Genomic DNA, 24,625 nt, shown 5'->3' with positions numbered 1-24,625 from the left:
ATTTTTGTATTTCCTTTCGATAAGCTCGTAGAATTGGGGTATCACAATGGTTGGATTGGAACCGGCTTTTATTTTGGAGAGAAGTGAAAGGTCTACTTTAGGGGTGCGTGCGTTCCATTTTAGCAATCTTGGATCGTGTCTTGGGTTGATAGCGGGCAGGGAAGCGTGGATTTTGTTAAGTAAAAATTCGGCGCGACGAACCATAGGAACATCTTCATTTCGATTCAGCGACAACCACCGAATGGCCTTGACAGAAATCGCTTTTGTGAATATATATTCAAACGGCAACTGGCCACTTTCCGCCATTAGCGAGGGGATGGGACTACTTTTGAAGCTGCCGCTGATGCAGTGGATTGCTTGGTTGTACACGGGTTCCAATTTTTCCATTATTTTGTCCAATTCGCGACTGAATATTCCGACTCCATGTAGCATGGTTGGTAACAACCAGCCGTGAACGAAAAGGTGTAACGAAGAGCGAGACCCTGCAACTTTGAAGCTGCAGAGCTTTTTGAGGATATTGAGTTTGCTCTTAGTGGCATTTCGCACGTAGTTGATGTGTTTTTTGAATCTAAGTTGGTCATCTATCCAAACCCCAAGAATGCGGGCAGAACGAACCAAAGAAATGGTTTTGTTCTGCATCATAATAGGAGGAATCTTGCGTAATCTTTTTCTGTTTGGACCCAGATGCATCAATTTGGACTTCTCAGGTGCAAAAGCGAATCCTATTGTGGGGGCCCAGTTGGAAATCCTGTCGACTGCTAGTTGAAGTTTTTTGCGGGCTATAACCGACCCCTGAGGTACGCCTTCATGTATTGTGTGGATGGAGGAATATTTGCCATCTATGAACACCCTCGCTGTTCTGTTCGTTAAAAAACTTTGGATGTAACTCCCCATTCTGCCCAGAATCCCCCAATCTTTTATCGAGAAAAGAATTTTATGGCGGCTGACTCGATCAAACGCTTTAGAAAGATCAAGGGAAAGGCATTCCACGTGTCGGTTGTTTTCTAGGGCACTATCTAATATGTTTTCCAAAGTTGTCAGGTGATCGTCCGTAGCAAGGCCCGGGCGGAATCCAAATTGTTGATGATTAAAACGGTTGGCTGATTCTAGGATTGAGACTAGTCGCCGCTTCACCATGCGTTCTAGTATTTTTCCCGAACAGTCCAGGAGTGTAATGGGACGGTAACTATTAAGCTGGTGTAGATCTTGCTGTGGTTTTGGGATGGGAATTATAAGTCCTTGTTTCCACTGACTGGGAATATCTCCACTGATCCAGATCTCGTTTAGTAGGTTCAGGAAAATAGTTTTCCCAAGTGGCGGAAGATTTTTCAGCAGTGGATAGCCAATTTCATCCATTCCGGCGGAATGACCTTTGACCTTTTCAAGGGCCTTCTCTAATTCTCTCAAGCTAAAGTCAGCATTGTAGTCGAGGTGCTGGTCAGTTGAAAAATTTATTTGTGTGTTTTGAGAACTGTGATCGGAAGGGCAAATAGAAGAGAAGAAGTTGCAGAAGGAATCGGCTAGTAAAGTAGGGTCGTTGGAATATTGTTGATTCAGGAGTAGGTGGAAACGACTATGTCTTTTGATACCATTGAGTTGTTTTAGTTTTTCCCATAGTTTGGCGGAGGGGGTCGAGGGGTTGATTTCCTCTAGGAATTTCTTCCAGCTGTCTTGTTTGGCATTTTTGATCACAGAACGAGCTTTCGAACGTGCTGCCTTGAAGTCTGTTAGCGCAGCTTCCTTCCGAGGATCGTCATCATCGAGACGTTTGAGGAACCTCATCTTTTTCCTCCGAAGTTTGATTGCATCCCGAACTTCTGTACTCCACCAGGGAACCGAGGGTCTCCCAGGAGTCCCGGTCGTTCTAGGAATGTGTTTACTTGCTGTGTCAAAAAGAAGTTTGGCAAAACTTTGAATATTATGTTGGGGCTCATTGTGTAGAGTACGTTCCAGATCTATTTGAAATCCAATCCAATCGGCCTCATCATATTTCCACCTTGGTCTGATGATGGATTCGGAAGTAGGTTGTTCTAGTGATATCAAGATTGGGAAGTGATCACTGCCGTGGCAGTCTTCGAGCACTTTCCAATTAAATTTGGAGGCTAAATTCCAGGAAACTATACTGATATCTAAAGCGGAAGTATTACCGGAGATGGGGCAGATTCTTGTGGGGAGGGAGTTGTTGAGTACTGATAAGTTGTTGTTAAGTACAAAGTTCTCGAGGAACGTTCCCTTTCGGTCGGTATGGGAACCACCCCACTCAGTGGAGTGTGAGTTAAAGTCTCCCATGATAAGTACAGGTGCTGGAATTTGGCTCAATATGTTTTCCAATTCGTTGCTGAATTCTTGAAGTGGTGTTTTTGGAGAGATGTAGAGTAAGATAACTGAAATCTCGATAGGGGAGTGAAGGCGGATGGCAACTACATTCAATGAGGAGTTGATGGGCAGTTGAGAGTAAGGAAAGCCAATTTTAACCGCGAGTCCGACACCTTGTAGGCCCATTTGATGATGAAGGTGGAGATGATAGCCCTTAAGGTAGGTTTTTGGGATGATGTGTGTTGGTGCTAGCGTTTCTTGTAGAGCAAATATGATTGGGGAAAACTGGGTGGAGATGAGTTGTAGTTCGGATATGCGTGCTCTCAGGCCGTAGAGATTCCATTGAATTGCCAGGCATAACTTATTTTTTTGAGATGGAGGATTAACCGGTCTATTGTTGTTGGAGGTATTGTTGTTTGTTGGTATATTTAGGTTGTGGGTAGTGTTGAAGATGAAGGCCATGTTAAGTAGGTTTAATTAGAACGGACTTACCGGTCTGTTGTTGATTGGAAGGTTGAATGTTGCTGGATTCTGAAGGTCCTGCATTGCTGTCCGATTCGAGGCACTGCTTCTTGGGTGTTTTATTGTTTTTGGTTGCTTTATCATCTCTAGGTCTACGGTTGCGTCGGCTGCGTTTGGAATTTAGGCTGCTTGCGGTAACCGTAGTGTCGTCAGAGTGGTCTGTTTCGGTTTCGGTTTCGGATGTGGATTGGGTTTCGGGTATGGCTAGAAGTTGTTGGAGTTGCGCGCTGAGTTGAGCTACTTGTTGTTTCAGTTGAAGAATAAGTAAGTCCTTGGAATTCTCTGACGAGGATTCAAGACGTTGCTGAATTGTACTGGTTTGTTGGGCAGCCTTTTGACGTTTGCGGAATTCTTTAACTGCTGCGCCTTGGGATATTCCGAGGTCCACGCGAATTTTGATGAGATGCCCTGTTCTTCTTGCTGGACTGTACAGGTTCGATTCATGGCAGAGTGGGCCCCGCCACAGTTCAGACAATGTGGATCCTTTGAGCACTTGGGGTGGGCTGAGGGTTCCCCACAGTTCAGACATCTTTCAGGTTGTTGACAACGGGCCTTTGAGTGTCCGAAATTTCCGCAGTTTAAGCAGATCAGAGGTCTCGGATAGTATGGTCGGGTAGGAGTCCGGATGTAACCGAAGTAGATGAATTCGGGAGCCACAGTTCCCGTAATCGTTAGAACCATAGAATTCGTGGGAGAGGGTTTTCCATCAATTTTCTTGACAAATCTGTAAACTCTGGTGACACCCTGGTCGGCTAGGTTCTCCTGGATTTCCTCATCGGTAAGACCGGCTACTTCCCGACAGGAGACTACGCGCTGACATGTGTTGAGGGTTGGATGTGGTCCAATGGTAATTTTTGTTCCGTCGATCAGCTCCGTGAGTTTCTTCAATCGGTTGGCTTGGTCTATACTCCTGATTTTCAGCAGATAGGCCTCGCCGTTGTTGATGGGATTTGCTCCTTCGATCCGCCCGACGGCTCGGTCGATGGTCTTCGAGACAAGGAACGGATTATTAGGAAGTTTGGCATCATCTTGGGGGCGAAGAACCAGGAATTGTAAGTCCCCGTGCAGCCCTTTCGGATCCATCCATGGAGGGAGAGTCCGTCCGTTGTTTTGTTTGGGCTTTTGGGACCTTTCGGCCCAAGGTGGATTGGGATCCACCATCCTTTATGTACTAATGTTCAGTGAAATTCACTTTTCCTGATTGTAACGTAGAGGAAAAAAAATACAACGAAAGAAGCTTTTAATTGGATGTCCGTGATTGTGACACCAATAGAACAAGCACGTAATCGAGGTTAAAAGTAAAGTAAAAACACGTCCAAACGCGATGACAGTCGACGAAAGAATGGTCAGATTCAGGGGTGGTTTTGTGCTACATATGCATCTTTACGCGGTAAAAATTTACAGTGGTTTTAGTTGTTTACCTAAGCAAGGGTTTTTTGTTTATTTTATACGTGCTTGAACTGGTTAAGGTGCATAAAAGGTTGCTGTTTTATTTCAAATATTGATGTTATTTAGCTTTATGAATTTAGCTATTTCCTTTAAAATTTTAATGTCAGCTTTTTCTAAGATAGTGTCTATATCGTTATTTATGATTAAAGATTGAAATTTAGATCTATTTCTATATTTAGTGCAATTGAATAGAATGTGATTAATATCTTCTTTTAATAATCATATTCATAGTTTTTCAGCAAAAGCCATAAAATGGTTATTCTATAACCATAAATGGTTAAACAAAAACGAGTGTGTTTATAAAATGAAATAAGCGTGTACCGAAAAACCGCTTTTGTGGTTCGTTGCAACACGTCTTTATTGTTAAATATTTTGGAAGCTTGTTTCTTCAATTTTGAATATTAAATGCAAAGCTAAAGTTCATTCAGTTTAAAGAAAACATTTAGAATGTTGAAAGTGAAATATAATTAAATCTTCCCCTTTGAACTCGAATGACATTTACCGTTCTTGAAGTTTGAACATTACTGATCTCCTATTCGAAACAAGTGAAAATTGAATTTGCCGTTTGTTGGTTTTAACGAAATTAATGTTTTGTTTATTATTGATTATAGAGCTTGCAAAATGGAGAGGTACCAACGCAAAACTCCATTGGATGTTTTAAGATCTATGTGGGTTGTAATCCGCAGCGCTCCATTTGAAGAAATCGAGCACACTCGTCTGGTACGACAATTACAGAAATTATATGTTCATGCTGCCGGTAAGTTTTTCAGACTACTTCTTTGGCTTTGTTTTTATTCGACCTCTTCTAAGCTTAGATTGAAAAGTAAAGATAATAATATTATTGTCGCTGATTCATAACATATTGAAATCATTGCTTTGATAAAAACATAAACTTACTAAAGAGGAACTTCAACAAAAATTGTCTATTAAGCTTAGTCCACACTGAGACGGTTCGTCTCGAGACGGTCTCAGCGTCTCCCATTTTCTTCGGGAGACACTGAGACCGTCTCAGGTTTCCAACAACAAACAACAAAGTTCGTCTCATAACAAAAATCGCAGTTCATGTTGCCTAGTGTGGACTAGGCTTTAGAAGATTCATCGGTTTCGACTAAAGCTGTCACTCCATTTTAGATCAAATTGAAGTGTATGTCAGCAATGCCGTGGTGGATGGACTCATCCGAATTGTTGAAAGACCAAAGAAACCAAAACCAAAAGCTGTGTACATTTATGGGCTACCAGATATTTCGAATTTCTCGTTTCCAAATGATCATCCAGATTTCTATTGTTATGAGTGCCATCAAGAAGGAAATGTTATCAAATGTCTTGGATGCCATCGGGTGTTCCATCGTTCGTGCACAAAGTCTACGGCTGCTAAGCAAGAAGAAATGGAAGGTTTTATTACCAAATATAAACGAGTTAACATTTCTGCATTTGGATTACCTGAAAATTCTTTGCGGGATCGTGAATCAGCGATTAGTCCACCAATTGAAGAACGACCAGGCCCTAGCCAATCTTTCCCTGTAATGCCCAGACCACGAATAGAGCATATTGAAAGCATGAATGAGAACAGTAATGTAAATTTTTCCATAAAAAGTGAAGGCAGTAGCCTGCACGTGAAGCAAGAGGGCGTGAAGGAGGAAACCAGTGATGAACCTCAGTTTGTTGGAATTATTCGTCCTCCAGATCGTCGTATGGAAGAACGTCTCAACACTCCAACAATCAAACCAGAGGAGAATAGTTCTTCCATGATGGATAATGACGAATTAGTCCACACGTACTGTTACCCATGCCGTTTGGTACGAGGTAATCAGTTCAATACGCCACCAAATTTGGGAAAGGAGGAAATGAATTATCTACTTAAGTTCGTTGTTAATGAGTACAAGTCTTGGGTAAGTCATTGCTGGAATCTTTTCAACAGTGTTAGAAAAGTCTGATTTCCATATTTTCCAGCTTCCTGAAGATACATATTCCCCGACTCGGCTTTTCAACCATCGTCCTCATGTCGCAGAAATAGTAGACAATTTAGAACTTTCCAAAAAACTTTTGATACGTTCGCCACTCACAGTTGAAATTATACGACAAAAAGTAGAAGAAGTAAAATACGAAACTCTGGAACAGTTCAGTAGTGATGTCCTTGATGTGGCTCATAATGTTGCAATTATTCATGGAGGTAAGTTGGAGATATTTTTTTTTAGATATTAATAATTAAGACGTTTCTGTTTATTTTAGCAAACTCGCTGGAGTTCAATGCAGTTATGTATTTTGTTACGGACTGTTTGTATGATCTTCATGAAATTCGCCAATGTCCAGATTGTTTTCGACACTCGAATGAAAAAGCCGAAGCTGATTGGTTTGCTAGACCATGTGTAACAAGACATGAGCTAGTTTTCGCTAAACAAAAGGGCTACCAGTATTGGCCGGCTAAAGTCATACGCGTTCAAAACAAAAAATATGATGTGCGCTTTTTTGGAGACCGCCACACGCGGGCCGTAATTGATGCTTCAAATGTGAAACCCATCGATTCAGATTTTCAGTCTCTCAAAATAAACCCTAAGCAGCGCGGTTTCCACAAGGCAATGGAAGAACTACATAAACATCAAGCTTTGATAACACTTCCGAAAGATTATTACGCGTACGGAAGCCATAACGTTACCCCCGCTGAATTGATACAACCAGGCTCGTGCTACAAACCAGTGTACTCTCCACCGGTGGTGGCAACAAAAAGTAAAGGAAAGAAGCGTAGAATGAAAGGTCGACGAACGACAAAAGCAAAGAAACCAAAAAATGATGATCCGCCTTCTTTTGCCAAGAGTGATACTGTAGAAAATACACCTGAGTCTACAAACAGGTATTAACTGTTTTTTTAACATTTCGATTTCAATTTTGAAGTTCTCAAACAAGTCAAGTGAAGAATGCAGGAAAATCCGGAATAGGGTTGTAGAAAAAGTGTCTGTACAAGGATGCTGAAAAATGCTCTGGTGTTCTACAACCCCACTCATTTAGAAATTCTTTCTCCTAAGTTCCTGTATTTGCAAGCATCTCTCATGTAACTGATTTTCTTAAATTTATAAAGTAACACTTATCTTTCCCGACCTAAAAAAGTAAGCTTTAGATCATGAAACTTCATCCTCCGGACAATTTCAGCCTTTCAACTGACTAATGATTTAACAAAAGCTTACTTTTAAGCTCGAGTTACTCGAAGTTGTGATAAAAGAAAGCAACGCAAACATTTAGATTCATCACTTTCCATGCCAATGCCATACTTAGTATGACAATTTTTTTCTATTCGCCACAAATGATCATTTCATTTCATTTTTTTTAGTGATGTGGTGCTTTTGAATGGGTCATCAATGAATTCAACTCTAGATCGCTCGTGTGCGGAGGACAAATCCGATAACGTAGCATTAACTAGGGATGACCAATCTATACAACGTAGCCCGCGTATTAAATCGCAACTGAAGAAACAATATTCGGACGACGTTGTTAAGGTAGTTTAAAAATATCATTATAAAATGTTTTAATCAACTAAAACTTGTATTTTAGCTGAAATATTTAATGGATAAAATGAGTGACGTTGAGAAGATTAAGCAACTGGCTGTAGATGCCTTACAAGAAGATATTAACAGATGGCAACAAAAGATCCGTACTCTGATAGCTGAATACAACAGTCGCATAACTGAAGTGAAGCACAAACAATGGGTAAAATGAACTTTTTGCTCGAAAAATTCAATGTGAGTATTTATTTTCTTTCCTTATCCACTTGTAGTGTAAAAGCTGCGAGCACGAGGCCATACTGCATTGCTGCTGGAACACGTCTTATTGTTCGAGAGACTGTCAGGAGAAGGACTGGCCCGACCATAAACGTTCTCATAAGTATTCCAAAAAGTCAACGTAAGTTAGCCATTTATTTTGTTATTCATAGATTGAATAACACATCTGTTTCTTAAGATTTCCTTTATTCCTTTTTTACAATTTATTATTATGTTTATGCATAATTATGCTTTATTACTTGGAAATTTAAACATAAAGTAATGAGCTAATGCTCCATGGATTGGTTGAACTTATTATCTTTTGTTGAATTTAATTAATAAAATATTGTTCCATAATTCAATGTTTTTTCACAATTACAATTGTAAGTGGTATATCACTGATTTGTTTTCTTGCGACAGAATGAAATGATTTTTTCTTAGTAGTAGCGGAATTTCTGTTTCTGAATGTTCTATGTGAAACTTTAAGATAAAAAAAAAACATTAAACATTCATAATTCAGAACGATTCATCAAGTTACCATCCATCGCCTAATTAAATGGATTTTCAACTTCAAACATGTGTTAGAGGCAAATCTATCAAGCCAGCCTCTCTAATAAAATAAATTAAGTTAAATCAAACATGAACAATATCAGATTTTTATCCACTTTCATTTCTAACACATCTCAAACTTGTTCTTCTTTAAATTAAAAAAGTAGTAGGTATTATGCGAGAAATGTACCCTTTTCAAAATAACTAACTTAACTTGCGGGTGTTTCACGGATCCTATAAACGCCCATTCGACTTTTTCCAGTACCGATCATGTTTTCTTAAGGAAAACTATCTCCCAAACGGAAACGGTTATTTTCTACTTCTTTTTCTTCGTTTTAATGTTTTGGCCAGAAAATGCTGTTCTATAACATCACTAACTTCTGGTTCTGGTGGTTTTTTATTATTGTCCTTGTAAGCAGCTGTCAAAAACTCTATTTTGGATCTTGAGAGGATGCATTTTGTGAAATTTTCCCCGTAAATTAAGTACAATTTTTAACAAAGTGCGTTTAGTAGTAGTAACAAGTAACCTGTCACTTTTAGCGATAAAACATAATTTTCTAACATAATCAAACTAAATGTTACTTATAACTTATACATTTTTTTAAACTTAAAAAACAACAACTACTTATTGAAAATATCGAAAAAATTACAATGCAAATAAAGTTAGGAAAAATACTCCCGGCACATAAAAACTTTATAAATAAAATGCCTTAGCAATAAAAACAATGCAAATAAATTTTACGAAAATAAAACTCTCGTTTCCAGCCGAATTTAGGTCAAATATTTACTATTTAGTAAAAAAAAACCCTTTATGCACTAGGAGCGCAGTAATGCTTAGTTTGCTTACAGGCGTCAATTTAATAGTTCGACCGGAAACGAAAAATCAAATTAAGTATTTTATTTCTGACTATCATTAGCATGATTAAGTGATGTTTTTTTCAATGAAATGGTAGAGCAATGATGCCAACACAGAATAAACGTAATATTTTTGAGAAAAACTTCCCGTTTTTCCAACATACACATTAAAGGATGATTTTAGGCGGTGAAAAATCCAACGAATTGAAGAGCCGCAAATTCGACATCTTAGCGCTGCAGGAGGTATGCTGGAAGGGCTCCACGGTACGAACGTACCCAGGTCGTGCCATCTACCAGAGCTGCGGCAACACACACGAGCTTGGAACAGCTTTTATAGTGATGGGAAAGATGCAAAAGCGCGTGATCGGGTGGTGGCCGATCAACTCACGAATGTGCCAGTTGAGAATCAAGGGCCGGTTCTTCAACATCAGCATCATCAACGTGCACAGCCCTCACCTTGGAAGTACCGGTGACGACAAAGACGAATTTTACGCGCAGCGACCGTTGCCCAAAACATGATATCAAGATCGTCATCGGGGATTTTAATGCACAGGTTGTTGGCCAGGAGGGTGAATTCAAACCGACAATTGGAAGGTTCAGTGCGCACCAGCTGACCAATGAAAACGGCCTCAGACTTATTGATTTCGCCGCCTCCAAACGAATGGCCGTACGTAGTACCTTTTTCCAGCACCGCCTCCCACACAAGTACACTTGGAAATCACCGTACCAAACGCAATCACAGATCGACCACGTTTTGATCGACAGCCGACACTTCTCGGACATCATCGACGTCAGATCCTGTCGAGGCGTCAACATCGAGTCAGACCACTATCTGGTGATGGTGAAGATGCGCCCAAAACTCTCCGTAGCGAACAACACACGAAACCGGTGTTGAGATTCGTCTCATCGAAGTAATGGATGAGATGAATAACAACACACGCATGTTGGTGCAAACAAATTATTGTAACTATGGTTCCCTATGAATCTCTAGGGAACAGACAAGTATAAATAGAACGCAAAGTTTAAAATAAAGTCATTCCAGTTTCTACCCTCAAGCAGAACAGATCTCTCCTTTCCACTGCCCAAGTGCTGCTTCAACAGGTTATGGGCCCAGCACTAGTGGAAAGGAGGAGAAAAGTGGAATCATCAGCGGCAGAAGGACGACCTGGTAGCCGTTTTGGAAGTGCGTCGAACCTGGTAACCGTTTGGTAGTGCGTCGAGCCTGGAAACTGATTGGAAGTACATCGAGCCTGGGACTGTTCGGAGGCGTCGAGCCGGGAATCCATTCGGAGGTTATAATGCCTGGAATCCGATGGAAGGTGGTCGTGCCGGAAATCCGTTCGGAGGTGATCGAGCTGGGAATTCTTTCGGTGGCGTCGAGCCGGGAAAACCATTCGGTGGCTTCGAGCCGGGAATCCATGCGGTGGCATCGAGCCGGGAATCCATGCGGAGGCGTCGAACCGGGAATCCGTTCGGAGGTGTCGAGCCAGGGATCCAATTGGAAGGTGGTTTAGCCTGGTATCCAATTGGAAGGCAGTCGAACCGGGAATCCGTGCGGAGTTGTCGAACCTGGAATCCGTTGGAGGCGATCGAGCCGGGAATCCGAAGAGGGTCGTCAGGCCGCTGGGAAGGCGAAAAGCCTTGAGAATGGGCTACGGACTGCAAGGAGCGTCAAGCCGACGGGAGGTTGTCGTCGAGCGAACCGAAGGCAGGTTGTCGTCGAGTGAGCCAGGAAATGGTCGTCGGGCGAAACCGGTGGAAGGTCGTCGAGCGAAACCTAGTCGTGCTGAAGGCGATAAGGTTCGGTGTGTGTAGAGGAGGAGTAGCCACTTCAGGAGGAGCCACCGGAGAGATTGCAGTTGGATAACTGTTAACAGCGTGTGTTGAGGAGGAGTGTTGAGATTCGTCTCATCGAAGTAATCGATGAGATGAATAACAACACACGCATGTTGGTGCAAACAAATTATTGTAACTATGGTTCCCTATGAATCTCTAGGGAACAGACAAGTATAAATAGAACGCAAAGTTTAAAATAAAGTCATTCCAGTTTCTACCCTCAAGCAGAACAGATCTCTCCTTTCCACTGCCCAAGTGCTGCTTCAACAACCGGCGCCCGCCTCGGTTAAATAACGCACGACTGAAGCAACCTGAGGTCGCGGCAGACTACGCGCAATCGGTCGAAGCAGCGCTGCCGGCAGAGGGCGACGACGACGTTCCATGATACTGGCCCGCCACCCGCTTTCGGTACGAGGACCTTCCATAAACCTCGACCTGGCTTCCCGGTCGTTTAGAATTCTCTTTCTCCCACTCAGATGTGAAAGCTCTCACACTTGCCGTCCGAGTCACTTACAGCTCGCTCGTGTAAACTCGCACTCAGAAATGAAAAAAATATAAAAATATTATTTTTCATGTATTTCCACGCTTTACCGTGCCCACTCACAGAGTTATTTCTCTGGGTGTAATTACTGGGATATTTCTCGCCGAGAAATATCTCGGTTATTAAATTTTATGCATTGGGACTATTCGGAAGTGACATCTGGTGGTTGGGGAAAAAAGTTTAGCCGGAGCTTATAACAAACGCTTAAAGCAGAACTAGCCAAACAAAATCAAACGAAAATCATTTGATTTTCGTACAAGGTTTATGGTCAATGTGCATTATTGACCATAGCATGCAAAACAGGCATATTTTTCCTGTTTATCATGACTTGCTGCTGATTCCATGCTTATAAAATATTATTTAAAAACATTTCCACAAAGGATGGAACCAACATGCAGTCAAGTTGAAGATCGTGCAGCAACTGACAAATCTAGCACGTACTCACAAACTGGTTAGCAGAGACTCAAACGACAAAAGACAAAGCGTTTGTTTTGGAAAGAAATATCTCGCGGTTATTAAATTTTATGCATTGGATCGTTTCTTGGCTAGAAATGATCGTGAGTCATTATTTTTAAGTGATTTCAGTTTATTATCGTCAGAGAAATAACCGAATACCTGAAAACTAATAATTTTTATATTATTTTCATTTCTGAGTGCGGGTAACGAGTGGAGCACGATCAGCGAAAGAGGATTACACTCGGAAGCCGAACTGAAAACAGTGTTGTTTTCTCTCGGCTCTTTGTTGTTTGAGAAGAGCCGACCAAGCCTGTTAAGCAGGCAACGCGATTCATAGCTGGGTAATTGGTTCTGAAACCATCCTAAATTTCATAAAGCGAATAGAACAAATTGTTTCTGGACTGATTCCAAACGGCTTTTATGTGAAATTTGAAAAGGCGACCACACAACCCTACAATACTCAAGAATGGATCTAACATAAGCTGTGTACAATGTTTTTATTGTGTACTCCTCCTTTCCACTAATGCTGGGCCCATAACCTGTTGTTGGAAGCACTTTGGACAGTGGAAAGGAGAGACTTTACTATTTGGAGGTAGAACTTGGAATACTTTTAATTTCTATCTTAACATGCATAGGAAAACCATCCCTATGGTTACATATTTAATTGTTTATTTATTATGTGTACCGTGTTGTTATTTCTCCCTTCGATTGCTTCGATTAGACAAATCTTAAAAAATAGAGTACGTATAAACGAATATTGCTGTGGAGCGCTTTGCGCGAGTTTGGTCTTCCTTCACAAGTATAGCCTTCGTTGTAGGTCCGGATGGGAATTATGGCCAGAAGCTTAGGTGGACTTTATGGAGGGGTACAAACTGCAGCAAACTGGGGGGACGCGGTGGCTTGCCGTGCCTTGGAATGCAATCCGTAAAAAGGATTTACCACCTGGGTGATCAACTAATAAAAAAACACTCCATCGATACACTCTGTGTATATTTCCTGTGTGTTTTTGCCCACTATTGATTAAAATTATTACTTTATCACCACCCATCAATTTCAATAGTTGGATTATTTACGCTTGACATGCAATTTTAAACTTTTCAAAACTGAAATTTATATTTTTCCACAAGTTTTCTATACCTACCTGATACTGCTACTTAAGTTTAACTGATGGCAATGTGATAACACTAACAGAGTGAAGCTCGTGTTTTTATCGCTACTGTTTATTAATCTGACTTAAGGACAGCCAAACACATTTTATGATCATAGAAAGAGCAAGACGCAAAATATTTGGCTCCACGCCCGGTTGGTCCGTAGCTCCAATCGCATCCGTAGCAAATACTGTCATGTTCGTTATATTCCGCCTCGACCGAAATACTATGGTCCTCATTCAAAGTTACGACACTAAAATTATGATACATACAAGCGCACAATATGAGTTCCGGTTGGGAAGGACATGTTTTCAGTCGCCAAATGCCACCGCCGAGATTCGTTTCGCTTAGGGAATATTTCATGTTCCGCGTATCGAACAATCTTAAGTTATCATCGTAGCTTCCAGATGCCAATAGATGCTCCTTATGGCGTAACGATAGTAAAGTCGTTACTCCAGCAGTATGATTTTTATTTTTTGTTCTGATAGCGGGAACTGTCAGACATCGGATATCATAGACGCACAAGAACGTGTCATCACCTCCTGTAAAGCAATAAGATAGTTAGGTAATTCAGTTGACCCAAAGGTTAGCGTTGAAAACCATACCTGTGTATAGAACGTTAGGATCAGTTCTATCAAAGGCACAAGCCCATGCTTCAAAAGAATGAGCTGTCCATCGATTGAGAAGTTGTAGTCCTATAGTATTGACGTCGATGACCGAGATGCATCCCTTAGAATCGCTCACTAAAGCTCTATCACCTTCGGATGACCAATCAATGGACAGTGCAAGAAGTTCTTCATTATTTGAAGGAATTTTAAATACATCTTTTTGGACTAGATTGCGTTCCGAGCCCAGCTCGTATAGTAGTATTACACCACCGGCATTTGCTGCTACCAATGTTGGAAGTGTGGGATGCCATTTTTGATCCAAAATAGCAGAAGATTCGATAGTTTGTTCGCGTATCAAAGAGTTTTGCTGTACATCAAAACTAAAAAGCAAGATGCGTCCCTTCCGAATTGTTGAGCCTTCTGTGTTGCTCGCTGTTGACGGGTTTTCATGTTTATCTAATTGATATGTTCCACAAACGAAAAATTGTTGGTACGGATTGTGAGGACACCATTCTATAGAATCAGCGGAATAATCGGTATCATAGGTATGCAAAGTAGTTATGATAGACGGCATTATGCAATCTGAAAAAGGAAATTAAATAATTGTATTTTTTTTGTTTGGGTTATAGCGATTATGATCCTTTTAAAATATTTGCGACTTAAATAGTTGTAGGGGAAATAAGAGCATAATGGCCACGCTTATTCAACCACAGAAAACAGCTATAATATTGTTTCGTTTTCAGACACTAAAAATGTCTATTTTCTAACTGCTGAAAATCAGTCATTTAGGGCATAAGAACCATCATTTCGGTAAAAAAAAATTACCGAACTCGGTAATTTTCGCGTTTACTGTGTAGGTTTCCGGCAGTGTTCCGAATATCACTCAATTCTCATGAGAGACACTGATACGTTTTCAACAGCGAAAGCAAAACCTAAATTTTCGGTTGGTTTATCTCCCAGTGGGGCAAAGATTGTGTTCGACAGCGCTGCTCCGAGAATCAAAGAAATAAAATTTGAAAGAGAGACGTTTCTTCTCCAGTTGGAATTCTCAACTGAGTGAGGAGCTACCTGATTTGCTGTTTCTTTTTTCAGTCAATAACTTTTCTTGCTCAATCACTCACTCACTCACTCGTTTACTGATCGATGATCGAATGCTGTCTGCCTGATACATCTTGCTTTGTTGTTGCTGTTGTTGGGGAGGATTAAAATAGTCATTCAAACACGCAGGCAGTACGTATGAACATATGTTTCTGCCGCTTTGCCAGAAAGTACGCAGGCAGTATGAACCGATGCAAGGCCGCATTGATTGAGTTTGAGTGAGTGAGTGAGTGGATTTTCGAATTGGATCTTGTATCAGTCAGTGTCTCAATCACTTCTGATACACCAGGTAGTGAGCTTGAGAGATCGACTTAGATGCGAGTCCGCTCTCGCTTTTGAATCTTGTTTACATTGACTTCGCATTGTCGCTCTGCCGATTCTCTAGGGAACAACAGGCAGCAGCAATCGGCTTTGAATGTTTCCAACTAGAAACCTATCATGAGTGTTTCTTCCGAGTGATTTTCGGAAGACTGGTTTCCGGTGCTTTGTTCGGTATATGATGCTACTAGCCGTATAAAGCGGACTATAGACTACACAAATGGCGCTTGCAAATTCGATGATTCCACGACGATGGTTTGATCTATGCTCGCCCACACACGATACAAACAAATTTCGCGCGAACACAAAAGATTGCTGGCGAAATCAGCAACAGCAACAATAAAAAATCACCTCCATCCCAGCTTAGTTGAATAAATGCTCTGAAGTTTGTACAAACAGCTCCATACACCATGCTACAGAGGGTGGTTTGTACAAAATATTTCAATCCCAACCGATTTTACTCAAACCGTTTGCGCGATCATTTAAGCAGTGCCATACACGATGCAAATCGTATTCACAGCGACAGAATTTTATCGAATTTCATCGCGTTTGTACAAATGTGGTTCAAATGTGAAACTCGATGAAATTCTATCGCTGTGAATACGATTTGCATCGTGTATGGCACTGTTCATAGATCAAACAACCGTCGTGGAATCGTTGTATTTGCACACGCCATTTGTGTAGTCTATGGCCCGCTTAATCCAACAATCAAAATAATTGATAAATGTGGTTTGATCGTTCGGGTTCAAATTGGCATGGTGTATGGTGCTACCTGTACAAATTTGAGGACATTTAAGCAGCCCCAGCCGGGGTGGAGGTGTTTTTGTTTTGTTTTAAGCGAGCTATACATTGCACCGATTACACCACATTGATTGATTTTTTTTCTGAAGCGGACCATAGAGCACACCACATTTGTGCAAATGCAATGGAATTCTGTTGCTGTGAAAACAATTTGCATCGCGTATGGCGCTGTTTGAATGATCGCGCAAACGGTTACAAACCACCCTCTGTGGCATGATGTATTGTGCTGTGTGTACAAAATTCAGGCCATTTACTCAGTCCCTGGGAGTAACTCAGAAAACTTTTCTCGTCGTCCATCGATAACGGATGTCGAGCCAAATTCGGAAAATTGTTGTTCGTTGAAAAAAGTGAAGTAAAATAGCGCGAAAGAAAGTCACGACACTGTGGAGGTGATTCAAGTTCAAGAACATTGTGCCTTTGTTGTAAATAACCCTTTAAAGTTATTTGCTCCTGCACTAACCCGATCTTTTACTAACTTTGAACCATTACTTGAAGTCTTGAAATATCTGAAGCAGAACATCAAAATAGAGACAACTTTTTTGTAGAATTATGTTTTCAACCTCAAGGGTGCATAGTGATGTTTTAAAACAGCACTAATCAAAATCCAAATATCTCGGAAACGCTTGGAAATTTTTAAGTGATATTGAAATATTCTAAGTCTAAAAGGAATTAGCCCACGGTATTTTTATTACAATATTTTTATGTATCTATGTGTGAGATATCAAATAAAAAAGGCGAAAAAATGTAAAAATCAAATTGATTTTTTCGAAAAAAAGTGGTTTTTGGGAAATCGCTGTTATTTCTTTAGATTTGCAAATTCTAACAAAATTTTCAATTTCAACCGATCACGAACACTTTCTCCTGCACCCAATTAGCAAGGTTAGGATAAAATTTGCATTGAAATGAATTAGAAATTTCTGAAATTGTTTTTCAACTTTGATAGGCCATAACTTTTATAATACTCAAAATAACGACTTCGAATCTGTTTAGTTGTTTTATCCGAATTACAATGTTATTATTTCACTGAATCAACCGGAACAAATTTCAAATCCTTCTTTTGTCACTCGGAGTTGGAACATCGCGAGGGGGGGACAATAAAAAATAATGCGAAAAACAAATAAATTGGAATAAATTGCACGAAAGCTTGTATGCAACCAAATTTCATACTATATTATTGCAAAAAACCTATAAATCAAGTATTTTTTTTAACGAAAAATTCAGTAAAATCAAGAATACAAAATGTGAATTAACTTCTATTCTATCTTCCAAAATTTGGTTCTTGGTCTTGTAATCATTCGGATATTTGAATTTTTATTTGAAATTTAACTAAAATACTTCAAACTTTATTTATTCTCCCCTTCGAGATTTTGGAAATTTCGAAGGGGGGGGGGGGGGGGGGATGACAAAAGAAGAAATTGATATTTGTTCCAGCCTAACTGCTATTATCATTTAAAAAAGTCATTGATTAAAAAGTTAAGTTTAAAGTTATTTCCCAACCCATCCTATATATCTATACATGACGACGTAGAAAACGGTTAAAAGTACATTGCAATTGTTTATTTTTCAGTTTTTATAAATATTTAGTCAAACATTGATTTTTAGAACGAGTTTAATATTTTATTTGAAGGCAGTTCTGGCAACATTGCCGGGAAACGTTTGTTTTCCTCTGTTCGGTGCAAAAAAAACTAAATTTTGTGTGAAATTAACCGCGTTTGGATAATTCGTCTAGTGATTCGGTCACGTAGGGTGTAACTAGGGTGGTCTAACCGGTTTTACCGAAACCGGTAAAACCGGTAAAACCGTCCATTTTCTCAATACCGGAATACCGACTTTTGGGACGGTAAAAAACCGGTATTTCCGGTAAATTTTTCGTCATTATTTGGCATTTTTTTAAATTGACACAGCTAAATTTTTTTTACCAAATACTTATGAGTACAAATACTCAAATTTTGTTCAATCAGCTTCAAAGTCCAAGCTTAATAAACCTTACTACGAGGTTTATGTGAGATTTGATTATTGCTAAAACTTGCCAATGTAACTTTTTGAATTAAAGCTTTTTTCATGAAACTTCACACATTTTAGTACAGCCATTGAACTAACGCTCCACAACATTTAATTACTGAACAAGTGTACAATGACTGAAAAAAGATACAAGCTACAGCTACAAGAAATTTAAGATTGCTTCACAATAATCACAATAATCACAATGAATTTTTCATTGATAAGCTGGAATTTGGTAAAATTGGCAAAAATGTTTTATCTATGTATAAACAGGCCAAGTTTATCTAAATCGTTCTAAGTGGTGCCGGGCTTTCACAAACTTTAAATTTAAAACGAAAAATATTGAAAATTGATGAAAAATTCCTAGTTTGTTTTAGAACATAAAATGTTTCAGCAGAGTCAGCATTTAAACACATGTTTACATGTATTCTTACCAGAGATGTTAAAATCGTGAGTCTACATACTCGCACTTTGCCCTTCTTTGCAGAACGATTTTATTTCGTTAAACTCAATCTGCAATGATGCTATCTAAAGTTCAACTCGGAAAGCATCAGGAAGTAAACTTCGGGTAAACTCGGCAGGAGTAAACAGCAATCGGGGGAGAAACATCAGCGAAGCAAACGAACAGTTCAGCGAATTAAAGAAAAAATCGTTTTCGTTCGGCGGCCGAACACATCAATCGGACAACGCATGGGGGCGTGGCTAAAAGTGATAGATACAAGGGAACGGGAAACGAGAGAGAGAAGGGTGCGAGGAATGTTAACTCGGTCCGTCGGGCAACGATCGCTCGTGAGCATTCGTGTACGGTTAGCTTCGTTCTGTTGTTTCATTGGTGTGATTTTATTCCTGCGAGGAGGGGAAAACATCAACTCGGAACTGTTCTCTTCGTTTTGTGTGCAATCACGTCATGATTGGAACGAAGATAAAATCAATCTGCACACAACAAGTTAAACTCGGAAAAAATCAGCCGAATGATTCTTTCCGAGGCGAGTTTAAACACCGCTGATTCTTACTTCAGTTCTAACGAAACTTTCTACAGAGTCAGCATTTAAACAAATGTTAGACTGTTTATTTTTTTTATCAATATTTTCAAGGTTATTGATGGAACTTTGTTTTTTTTATTTTTAACACTGTTGAAGTATATTATTTTTCCAGGCAAAGCAGCAGTAAAATTTTTATAAATTTGCAACTGTATTATAGCAACAAAAAGCGTATGGATCAGATCTAAACATCTATATTTTTGCTGAATTTTGACTGGTTTTTAATAGATTTTTATTTCACGTCCTAGGTTGCGGGGAAAGCTTCCGTATTTTAGATAACAATAATCTGAAATTCTGTGAGTCAACCAAAAACTTTGTTACAGTGTTTTGTGTTTTATTTAGTTATCAATTAAGTCATTTTTCAACGAAAAATCTTTTAGTATAACAAATTTCATATCATTTTCATGATAGACTATAAAAACTTTTACTAAATCTGTAAAATCAGTTCTTCAATCTGATTACTGTTCTACAGAGTTTAGGACAAAAATTTGTCGAAAACTATATGAAACTTATATAATCTCTGCAACCATAATGCGAAATTATAATAATAAAATGACGATGATAAATATTATAATTATCATGAGGATGATGATAGATTTATGATATGAGATAATTTAAAGGCACAATACGAGGGTAAATGTTGAAGGCTAAAAAACCTCTTAAAATAAATACACAACAACAACAACAACAACAAGGCACAATACCATTTTTTCCATTGAAAATGTTGCTTAATCTATATTGCGTTATAAATTCTGAGCATTTTATGCCTTTACTACTGCAATTAGACGAAACCTTTTCATGAATTCGATATTCTTTGAAAAATACCGGTTTTACCGGTTTTATCGGTTTTATAAATTACAAATACCGAAATACCGGATTTGGAAAAAACCGGTAAATCCGACCACCCTAGGTGTAACCCCCATCCGGTAAAGTGAAGTTTTAAGTAAATCAGACAGATAAGGTGTTGTTTTTTGGTAATTAATTATGTGTGGTTCGAATGGTTCGAATTAGTTTGAAGATGGTGACGCTACGAGCTCAAAGCTTTTGTTGAAAATGCTCGCGTGATGCTGCGCAAAAGCTCCGAAATGGTGTTGCTAGTAAAATTGCATCAAAAGTTGAATACAACATTGAACTGCAAATGCGGTATGGTCAATCTGATGACAGAGACCTCTTTACTTCGGAGTTCCAATTAGCTAAGTAAAATTCTTTTTTGTAAACTGAATTAATTACTAACTATACTAAGTACTATTAACAAAAGTAATTTATTTGTACTGTTGGTTCACACCAATACCTATACATTCCGTAGGGGGTTTCTGAGGATTCCAATTAAATATGCCGGTGCAAAAAAAAATGCGAAGTTAACAGTTTTTCGAAATATTTTCAAATAAAAAGATTTTACTTCTCAACTTTAGTTAAAATAAAATATAAAAATCACTGCTTGACTGAATATAAAAACTAAATATTAAACAATTGTAATGGAAGATGTATGTATGTATATCTAATCCACCATCGGTGCACGGATTCACCGCAGTTTCGTCAACGTATGCGCTGAATTACATTATTTAGATCATGAGTTGACACCATGGCTTCGTGTGAACTGTCATGTAATGAATGTGTTTTGTATGTATGTATGTGTCTAACTGGTTGGCAGAGAGTTTAGTACTCTATATCACCACTACATTTTTGGCATTTGTTGTTTCCGAATGTGTTTTGTGTATGTGTGAGTCTTATTTGGAGAACGAGACAATCAGTTTCGCAACCGAATAAGATGCATCACATTTTCAGTGATGAATCTACGACAGGTATTCCGCACTCGTGTATATTACCTGGCCAGCTGGCAACTGATTGAACATTCTTATTATATAGTCAGTTATAAGAGAAAACACATCTTACCTGTCGGCCACTTATGGGATTCGAACCCAAAAGTTTTCTTACCGACACCGGGAATCGAACCTAGTACGAATGGTATAACAAAACTAGACTCGCCCCAGCCTATCCGTTAGACCACATCGGCGGTACTAAATAATAAACAATTGTAATGCTGATTTAACCGTTTTCCTGATTTAACCGTTTTCCTATGCCATGTTAAAAAGTTGGAAAGTTTTTTTGCGTAACTCATATCATCGAACGTTATTTAAATCGAATTGTCTAGATTGAGAATACCGTATTCGTAGAACAATCGGTGCATGTGCATTAAAGTTAGAGCCAAGAAAGTGGATTTTGCAGTTTCGTTAGTGACCATGTGCTAAATTTCTATAAAACTTGAGGCGACTCCTTAGAATTAATCAAATGATTCCGGAACATAACCGTATTTCGACCACCCTAATATGTTCTCAAATAAATGTGTTTGATTCTGTAGGGAGCCATTCAAATATTACGTAACGATATTTTTGATCATTTTCAACCCCCCCTCTCCCCTACGTAGCACATTCGTTTAAGATTTTCTACACAAAATTAACAAAGCGTAACAAACTCTTATATCCCCTCCCCCGCTAAACGCGTTACGTAATATTTGAATGGTCCCTAGAATATTTTAATTTTTTTTTGTTTCGATTTTAGTCGTTGTTTTACCATCTTTATGGCATTCGCGACTTTATCAACGTTGCAGTTGGCGGATCGTTATTGAAAAACTTATTCGGTACAACTGTGTCATGTAGAATATTATGTTATTTTTAAAGGTATATGTTTTTTAAAATTATTCTTCTACGCAATACGGAATATTTCGTATTTTATCCTCTATGAGTTAAATTTAGTTTCGAAAGTTTTGAAGAAAAATTTAATGAAATTCAGTGGAGCCCATAAAAAATGCAAGCACCCCTTTTTTCAACCTCAGAAATATTCATTTTTTAAAAAGAAAAACCTTAATGTAAAAGCAATCTACTTTAATTGGTCTGAATATATTAGTAAGATTGTGCTTAGCTTACCAGATCAGTTTTTCTGTGGTGTGCCTTTTGGAGGGTTAAGAGACTGTACGCATTCTCCGCTTTTAGGCGTGGGAAATGTAGCACGGTCATTTTTCATGTAGTGTGAAGGAACCGAAAGTTCTGGGTAATAATTTTGAGAGGGGTACGCAGGACTGTATGCACTGTTTTGCTGCCCATTTTTTAGGTGCGGATAATTGAAAAATGTGGGAAAAGCAGCACCAAAGTCCGAATAATTTATTGGGCAGTTCTTCGCAGGAGGGTATCCTTGATCCCTGTTTGCAGGCGGAACAGTTTCGTTCGTCTGCAATGGAATTGGAGTATTGTGCTGCATTTGATTAATATTGTTTGCATTATTATTTGCGCTCGAGTGTTGTTGTTGTTGTTCTACTTTTATATTCATATCATTGGAATTTTGTGGATTCGTGGCTTGTTGTGGTGGAACCTTTGAACATCCGGCGTCTGAAATTTGTTGAGATTGATTATTCTGTTGTTTGTTGATTCGGAACAATCGAGCATATTCAGCTTTTTTCTTATTCCTTTCGGCCCTTTGCTCAGCAGTTTCATTAAGAAATCTTTGCCTTGCCCTAGCTGCACCTTTTTCTAGTCTGTCCTTCCTCTGCTCCGGCGTTTCAGTGGCCCTTTTTTCCCTCATACGTTGAGCCAATCGAGCTCTGCGGAGTGATTTCTGTTCAGGAGTTTCCATAGCTCGTCGCAGTCTCTGTCTCATGGCGTTTCGCATATGTCTCAAGGCACGCTCCGCATCCGATTCATTGGCCCTCCGCCTTCGATTACTTTCGGCATTTTTGGCGAGCCTTACTTTGTATTCCTCGTAAGTTTCATTTGATCGTTTTTGTCGCATCCTTTCAGCGTTTTTAGACAGTCTTCTGGCTCTAGCTGCTTCGCTTTCACCCAGCATGCGACGCTGGGCCTTTGTGAGATTTGTATTGTTCTTATCTGTCGGAGCGGCCGCCGGTGGTATCTGTTGTGGCTGTGATATTTGTGGCAATTGCGGAAGTTGCGTTAACTGCGGCAACTGGCTCGGCAAAATGTTATACACACTAGGTTGAATTTGATGCGGAGGAAATGCCCCAGGATTCATTTCAACTTTAATTCACACAAAACAAAAATTTTCAACTTTTTTCGCCAGCCATTGAAAAAATGACGTTCAAATGACAGACAGAGCCATTTAGCTACAAAGTTTTCCAATTTTTCACATATTTTCATTTGTTCGCTTTGCGTATGCGTAAAAAGACTGATATGGTTGACATTTGTCGTTTTATTGATTTTTGTTTACAGATAGAATTCTGACAAAAAAAAACATAACACCATAAAAGAAACATTTTAAATTTATATACTAGTTTGTTTTACGCGATTATGAACTAACACGTTTTTATCAATTATCAAGAACGTATAGAACCCAATCATAAATGTAGCATTTAACAACGTAGCTTTATGATTTATACGTACGGTAATGCTCGAAAATCCAGAAAATTGTGGTAAAAGTTACATAGCTGGGACAAACGTACTCACCTTATTACGAAACAGAACGATATAGAACTGAAATCCAACAAGAATTTAGATTTTACAACTTAATAATTTAACCAAAATAGGAAAATATTTTTGTTTTCAGGTCTACAGTGAATGTTCGATTTTATCACGGTGTGGTACAAAATTTGTATTAATAAGATTTAGCAACAAGTTAGAGAAAAAAAAAGTTCAGTTTTCTTATGACAAAAACTACCAAGTATTAAAATGATGAAATTTCAAATTTTTCATGGTTTGATGATAATAATCTAATACATATTATTAATTAAAAAGTAAAAAAATATCAAAGTTTGTTTATTTTTAAACTATGTTTGTACGTTTCTTTCATTTCTGAGTATGTTTTTTTTTTGCATTTCTATGTTTGCTTAGAATTCGAAACTAGCGAGAGTTCAGGGGGGTTAGTTGTTTTATTTTTACACCTCCTTATTCTCTAACATTCGACAATAAGTTAAACTGAAACAAGGGAGTTTTTTATGATTTACTGATTTTATTTGTGGTAATAAAGATGATAATATTACATTGCACTGCATTATTATTCTGTTGACAGCAGAATATTGATACATTTTATTAATCCAAAATTTGCGAAGACAGGAACACTTGTCCCAAATTAAAACATTCAAAATCTCTAGTACTTTTTGCGATTGGAATGAACACTTTTTTCGTACATACGTTCTACGTAAATGTTATCAGTTGTATTGTAAGCAACATAATTCAATCATGTTTTAAGGTACACAAGTGGCTACATGTTAGTTTGAGATTTCCTGAAGCGCTTTAGCAATGCGTCCCTGGTACTGGATCAAATCAGTATCGGAAAAGACGGTGCTCATTTGTTCCAATGTTTCCCGCAGGAAGTCCTCCCGTTTTTGTCG

At 38.9% G+C, this 24,625-nt stretch overlaps 2 protein-coding genes across 5 annotated transcripts; one reads left to right on the top strand and one right to left on the bottom strand.

Moving 5' to 3' along the window:
* The first annotated feature begins 4,615 nt into the window (after window positions 1–4,615).
* Window positions 4,616–8,344, top strand: LOC129754586 (zinc finger MYND domain-containing protein 11). Its single transcript, XM_055750727.1, has 8 exons — window positions 4,616–4,832; window positions 4,899–5,044; window positions 5,419–6,176; window positions 6,238–6,457; window positions 6,517–7,135; window positions 7,610–7,775; window positions 7,831–7,986; window positions 8,054–8,344. Exons 2-8 carry the CDS (start codon window positions 4,909–4,911, stop codon window positions 8,180–8,182), a joined length of 2,184 nt encoding a protein of 727 aa, XP_055606702.1. The 5' UTR covers window positions 4,616–4,832; window positions 4,899–4,908; the 3' UTR covers window positions 8,183–8,344.
* Window positions 8,345–13,483: 5,139 nt separating this feature from the next.
* LOC129758311 (diphthine methyltransferase-like) lies at window positions 13,484–23,876 on the bottom strand. 4 transcript variants are annotated; one of them, XM_055755794.1, is made up of 3 exons: window positions 23,742–23,876; window positions 14,027–14,611; window positions 13,484–13,963 (listed from the first exon to the last, which is right to left on the bottom strand). In XM_055755794.1, exons 2-3 carry the CDS (start codon window positions 14,601–14,603, stop codon window positions 13,497–13,499), a joined length of 1,044 nt encoding a protein of 347 aa, XP_055611769.1. In that variant the 5' UTR covers window positions 14,604–14,611; window positions 23,742–23,876; the 3' UTR covers window positions 13,484–13,496. The 4 variants fall into 4 exon arrangements, with proteins under 4 accessions (XP_055611769.1, XP_055611768.1, XP_055611770.1 ...); XM_055755793.1 differs by lacking the exon at window positions 23,742–23,876 and adding an exon at window positions 22,212–22,352; XM_055755795.1 differs by lacking the exons at window positions 13,484–13,963; window positions 23,742–23,876 and adding exons at window positions 22,212–22,670; window positions 22,806–23,499 and having other exon boundaries at window positions 14,471–14,611.
* Window positions 23,877–24,625: the final 749 nt, after the last annotated feature.

This window comes from Uranotaenia lowii, chromosome 3 (assembly GCF_029784155.1).
Source record: "Uranotaenia lowii strain MFRU-FL chromosome 3, ASM2978415v1, whole genome shotgun sequence".
In the NCBI taxonomy this organism is placed as follows: domain Eukaryota; kingdom Metazoa; phylum Arthropoda; class Insecta; order Diptera; family Culicidae; genus Uranotaenia; species Uranotaenia lowii.
This window is presented reverse-complemented; position numbering and strand designations above follow the sequence as displayed.

Bases quoted from the DNA above. Each gene is read 5' to 3' on its own strand.
- LOC129754586 (XM_055750727.1), top strand. From the start codon at position 4,909: ATGGAGAGGTACCAACGCAAAACTCCATTGGATGTTTTAAGATCTATG. The intron at 6,458-6,516 runs GTAAGTTGGAGA...TGTTTATTTTAG, and splicing joins TGTTGCAATTATTCATGGAG to CAAACTCGCTGGAGTTCAAT. The intron at 7,136-7,609 runs GTATTAACTGTT...CATTTTTTTTAG, and splicing joins ACACCTGAGTCTACAAACAG to TGATGTGGTGCTTTTGAATG.
- LOC129758311 (XM_055755792.1), bottom strand. From the start codon at position 23,310: ATGAATCCTGGGGCATTTCCTCCGCATCAAATTCAACCTAGTGTGTAT.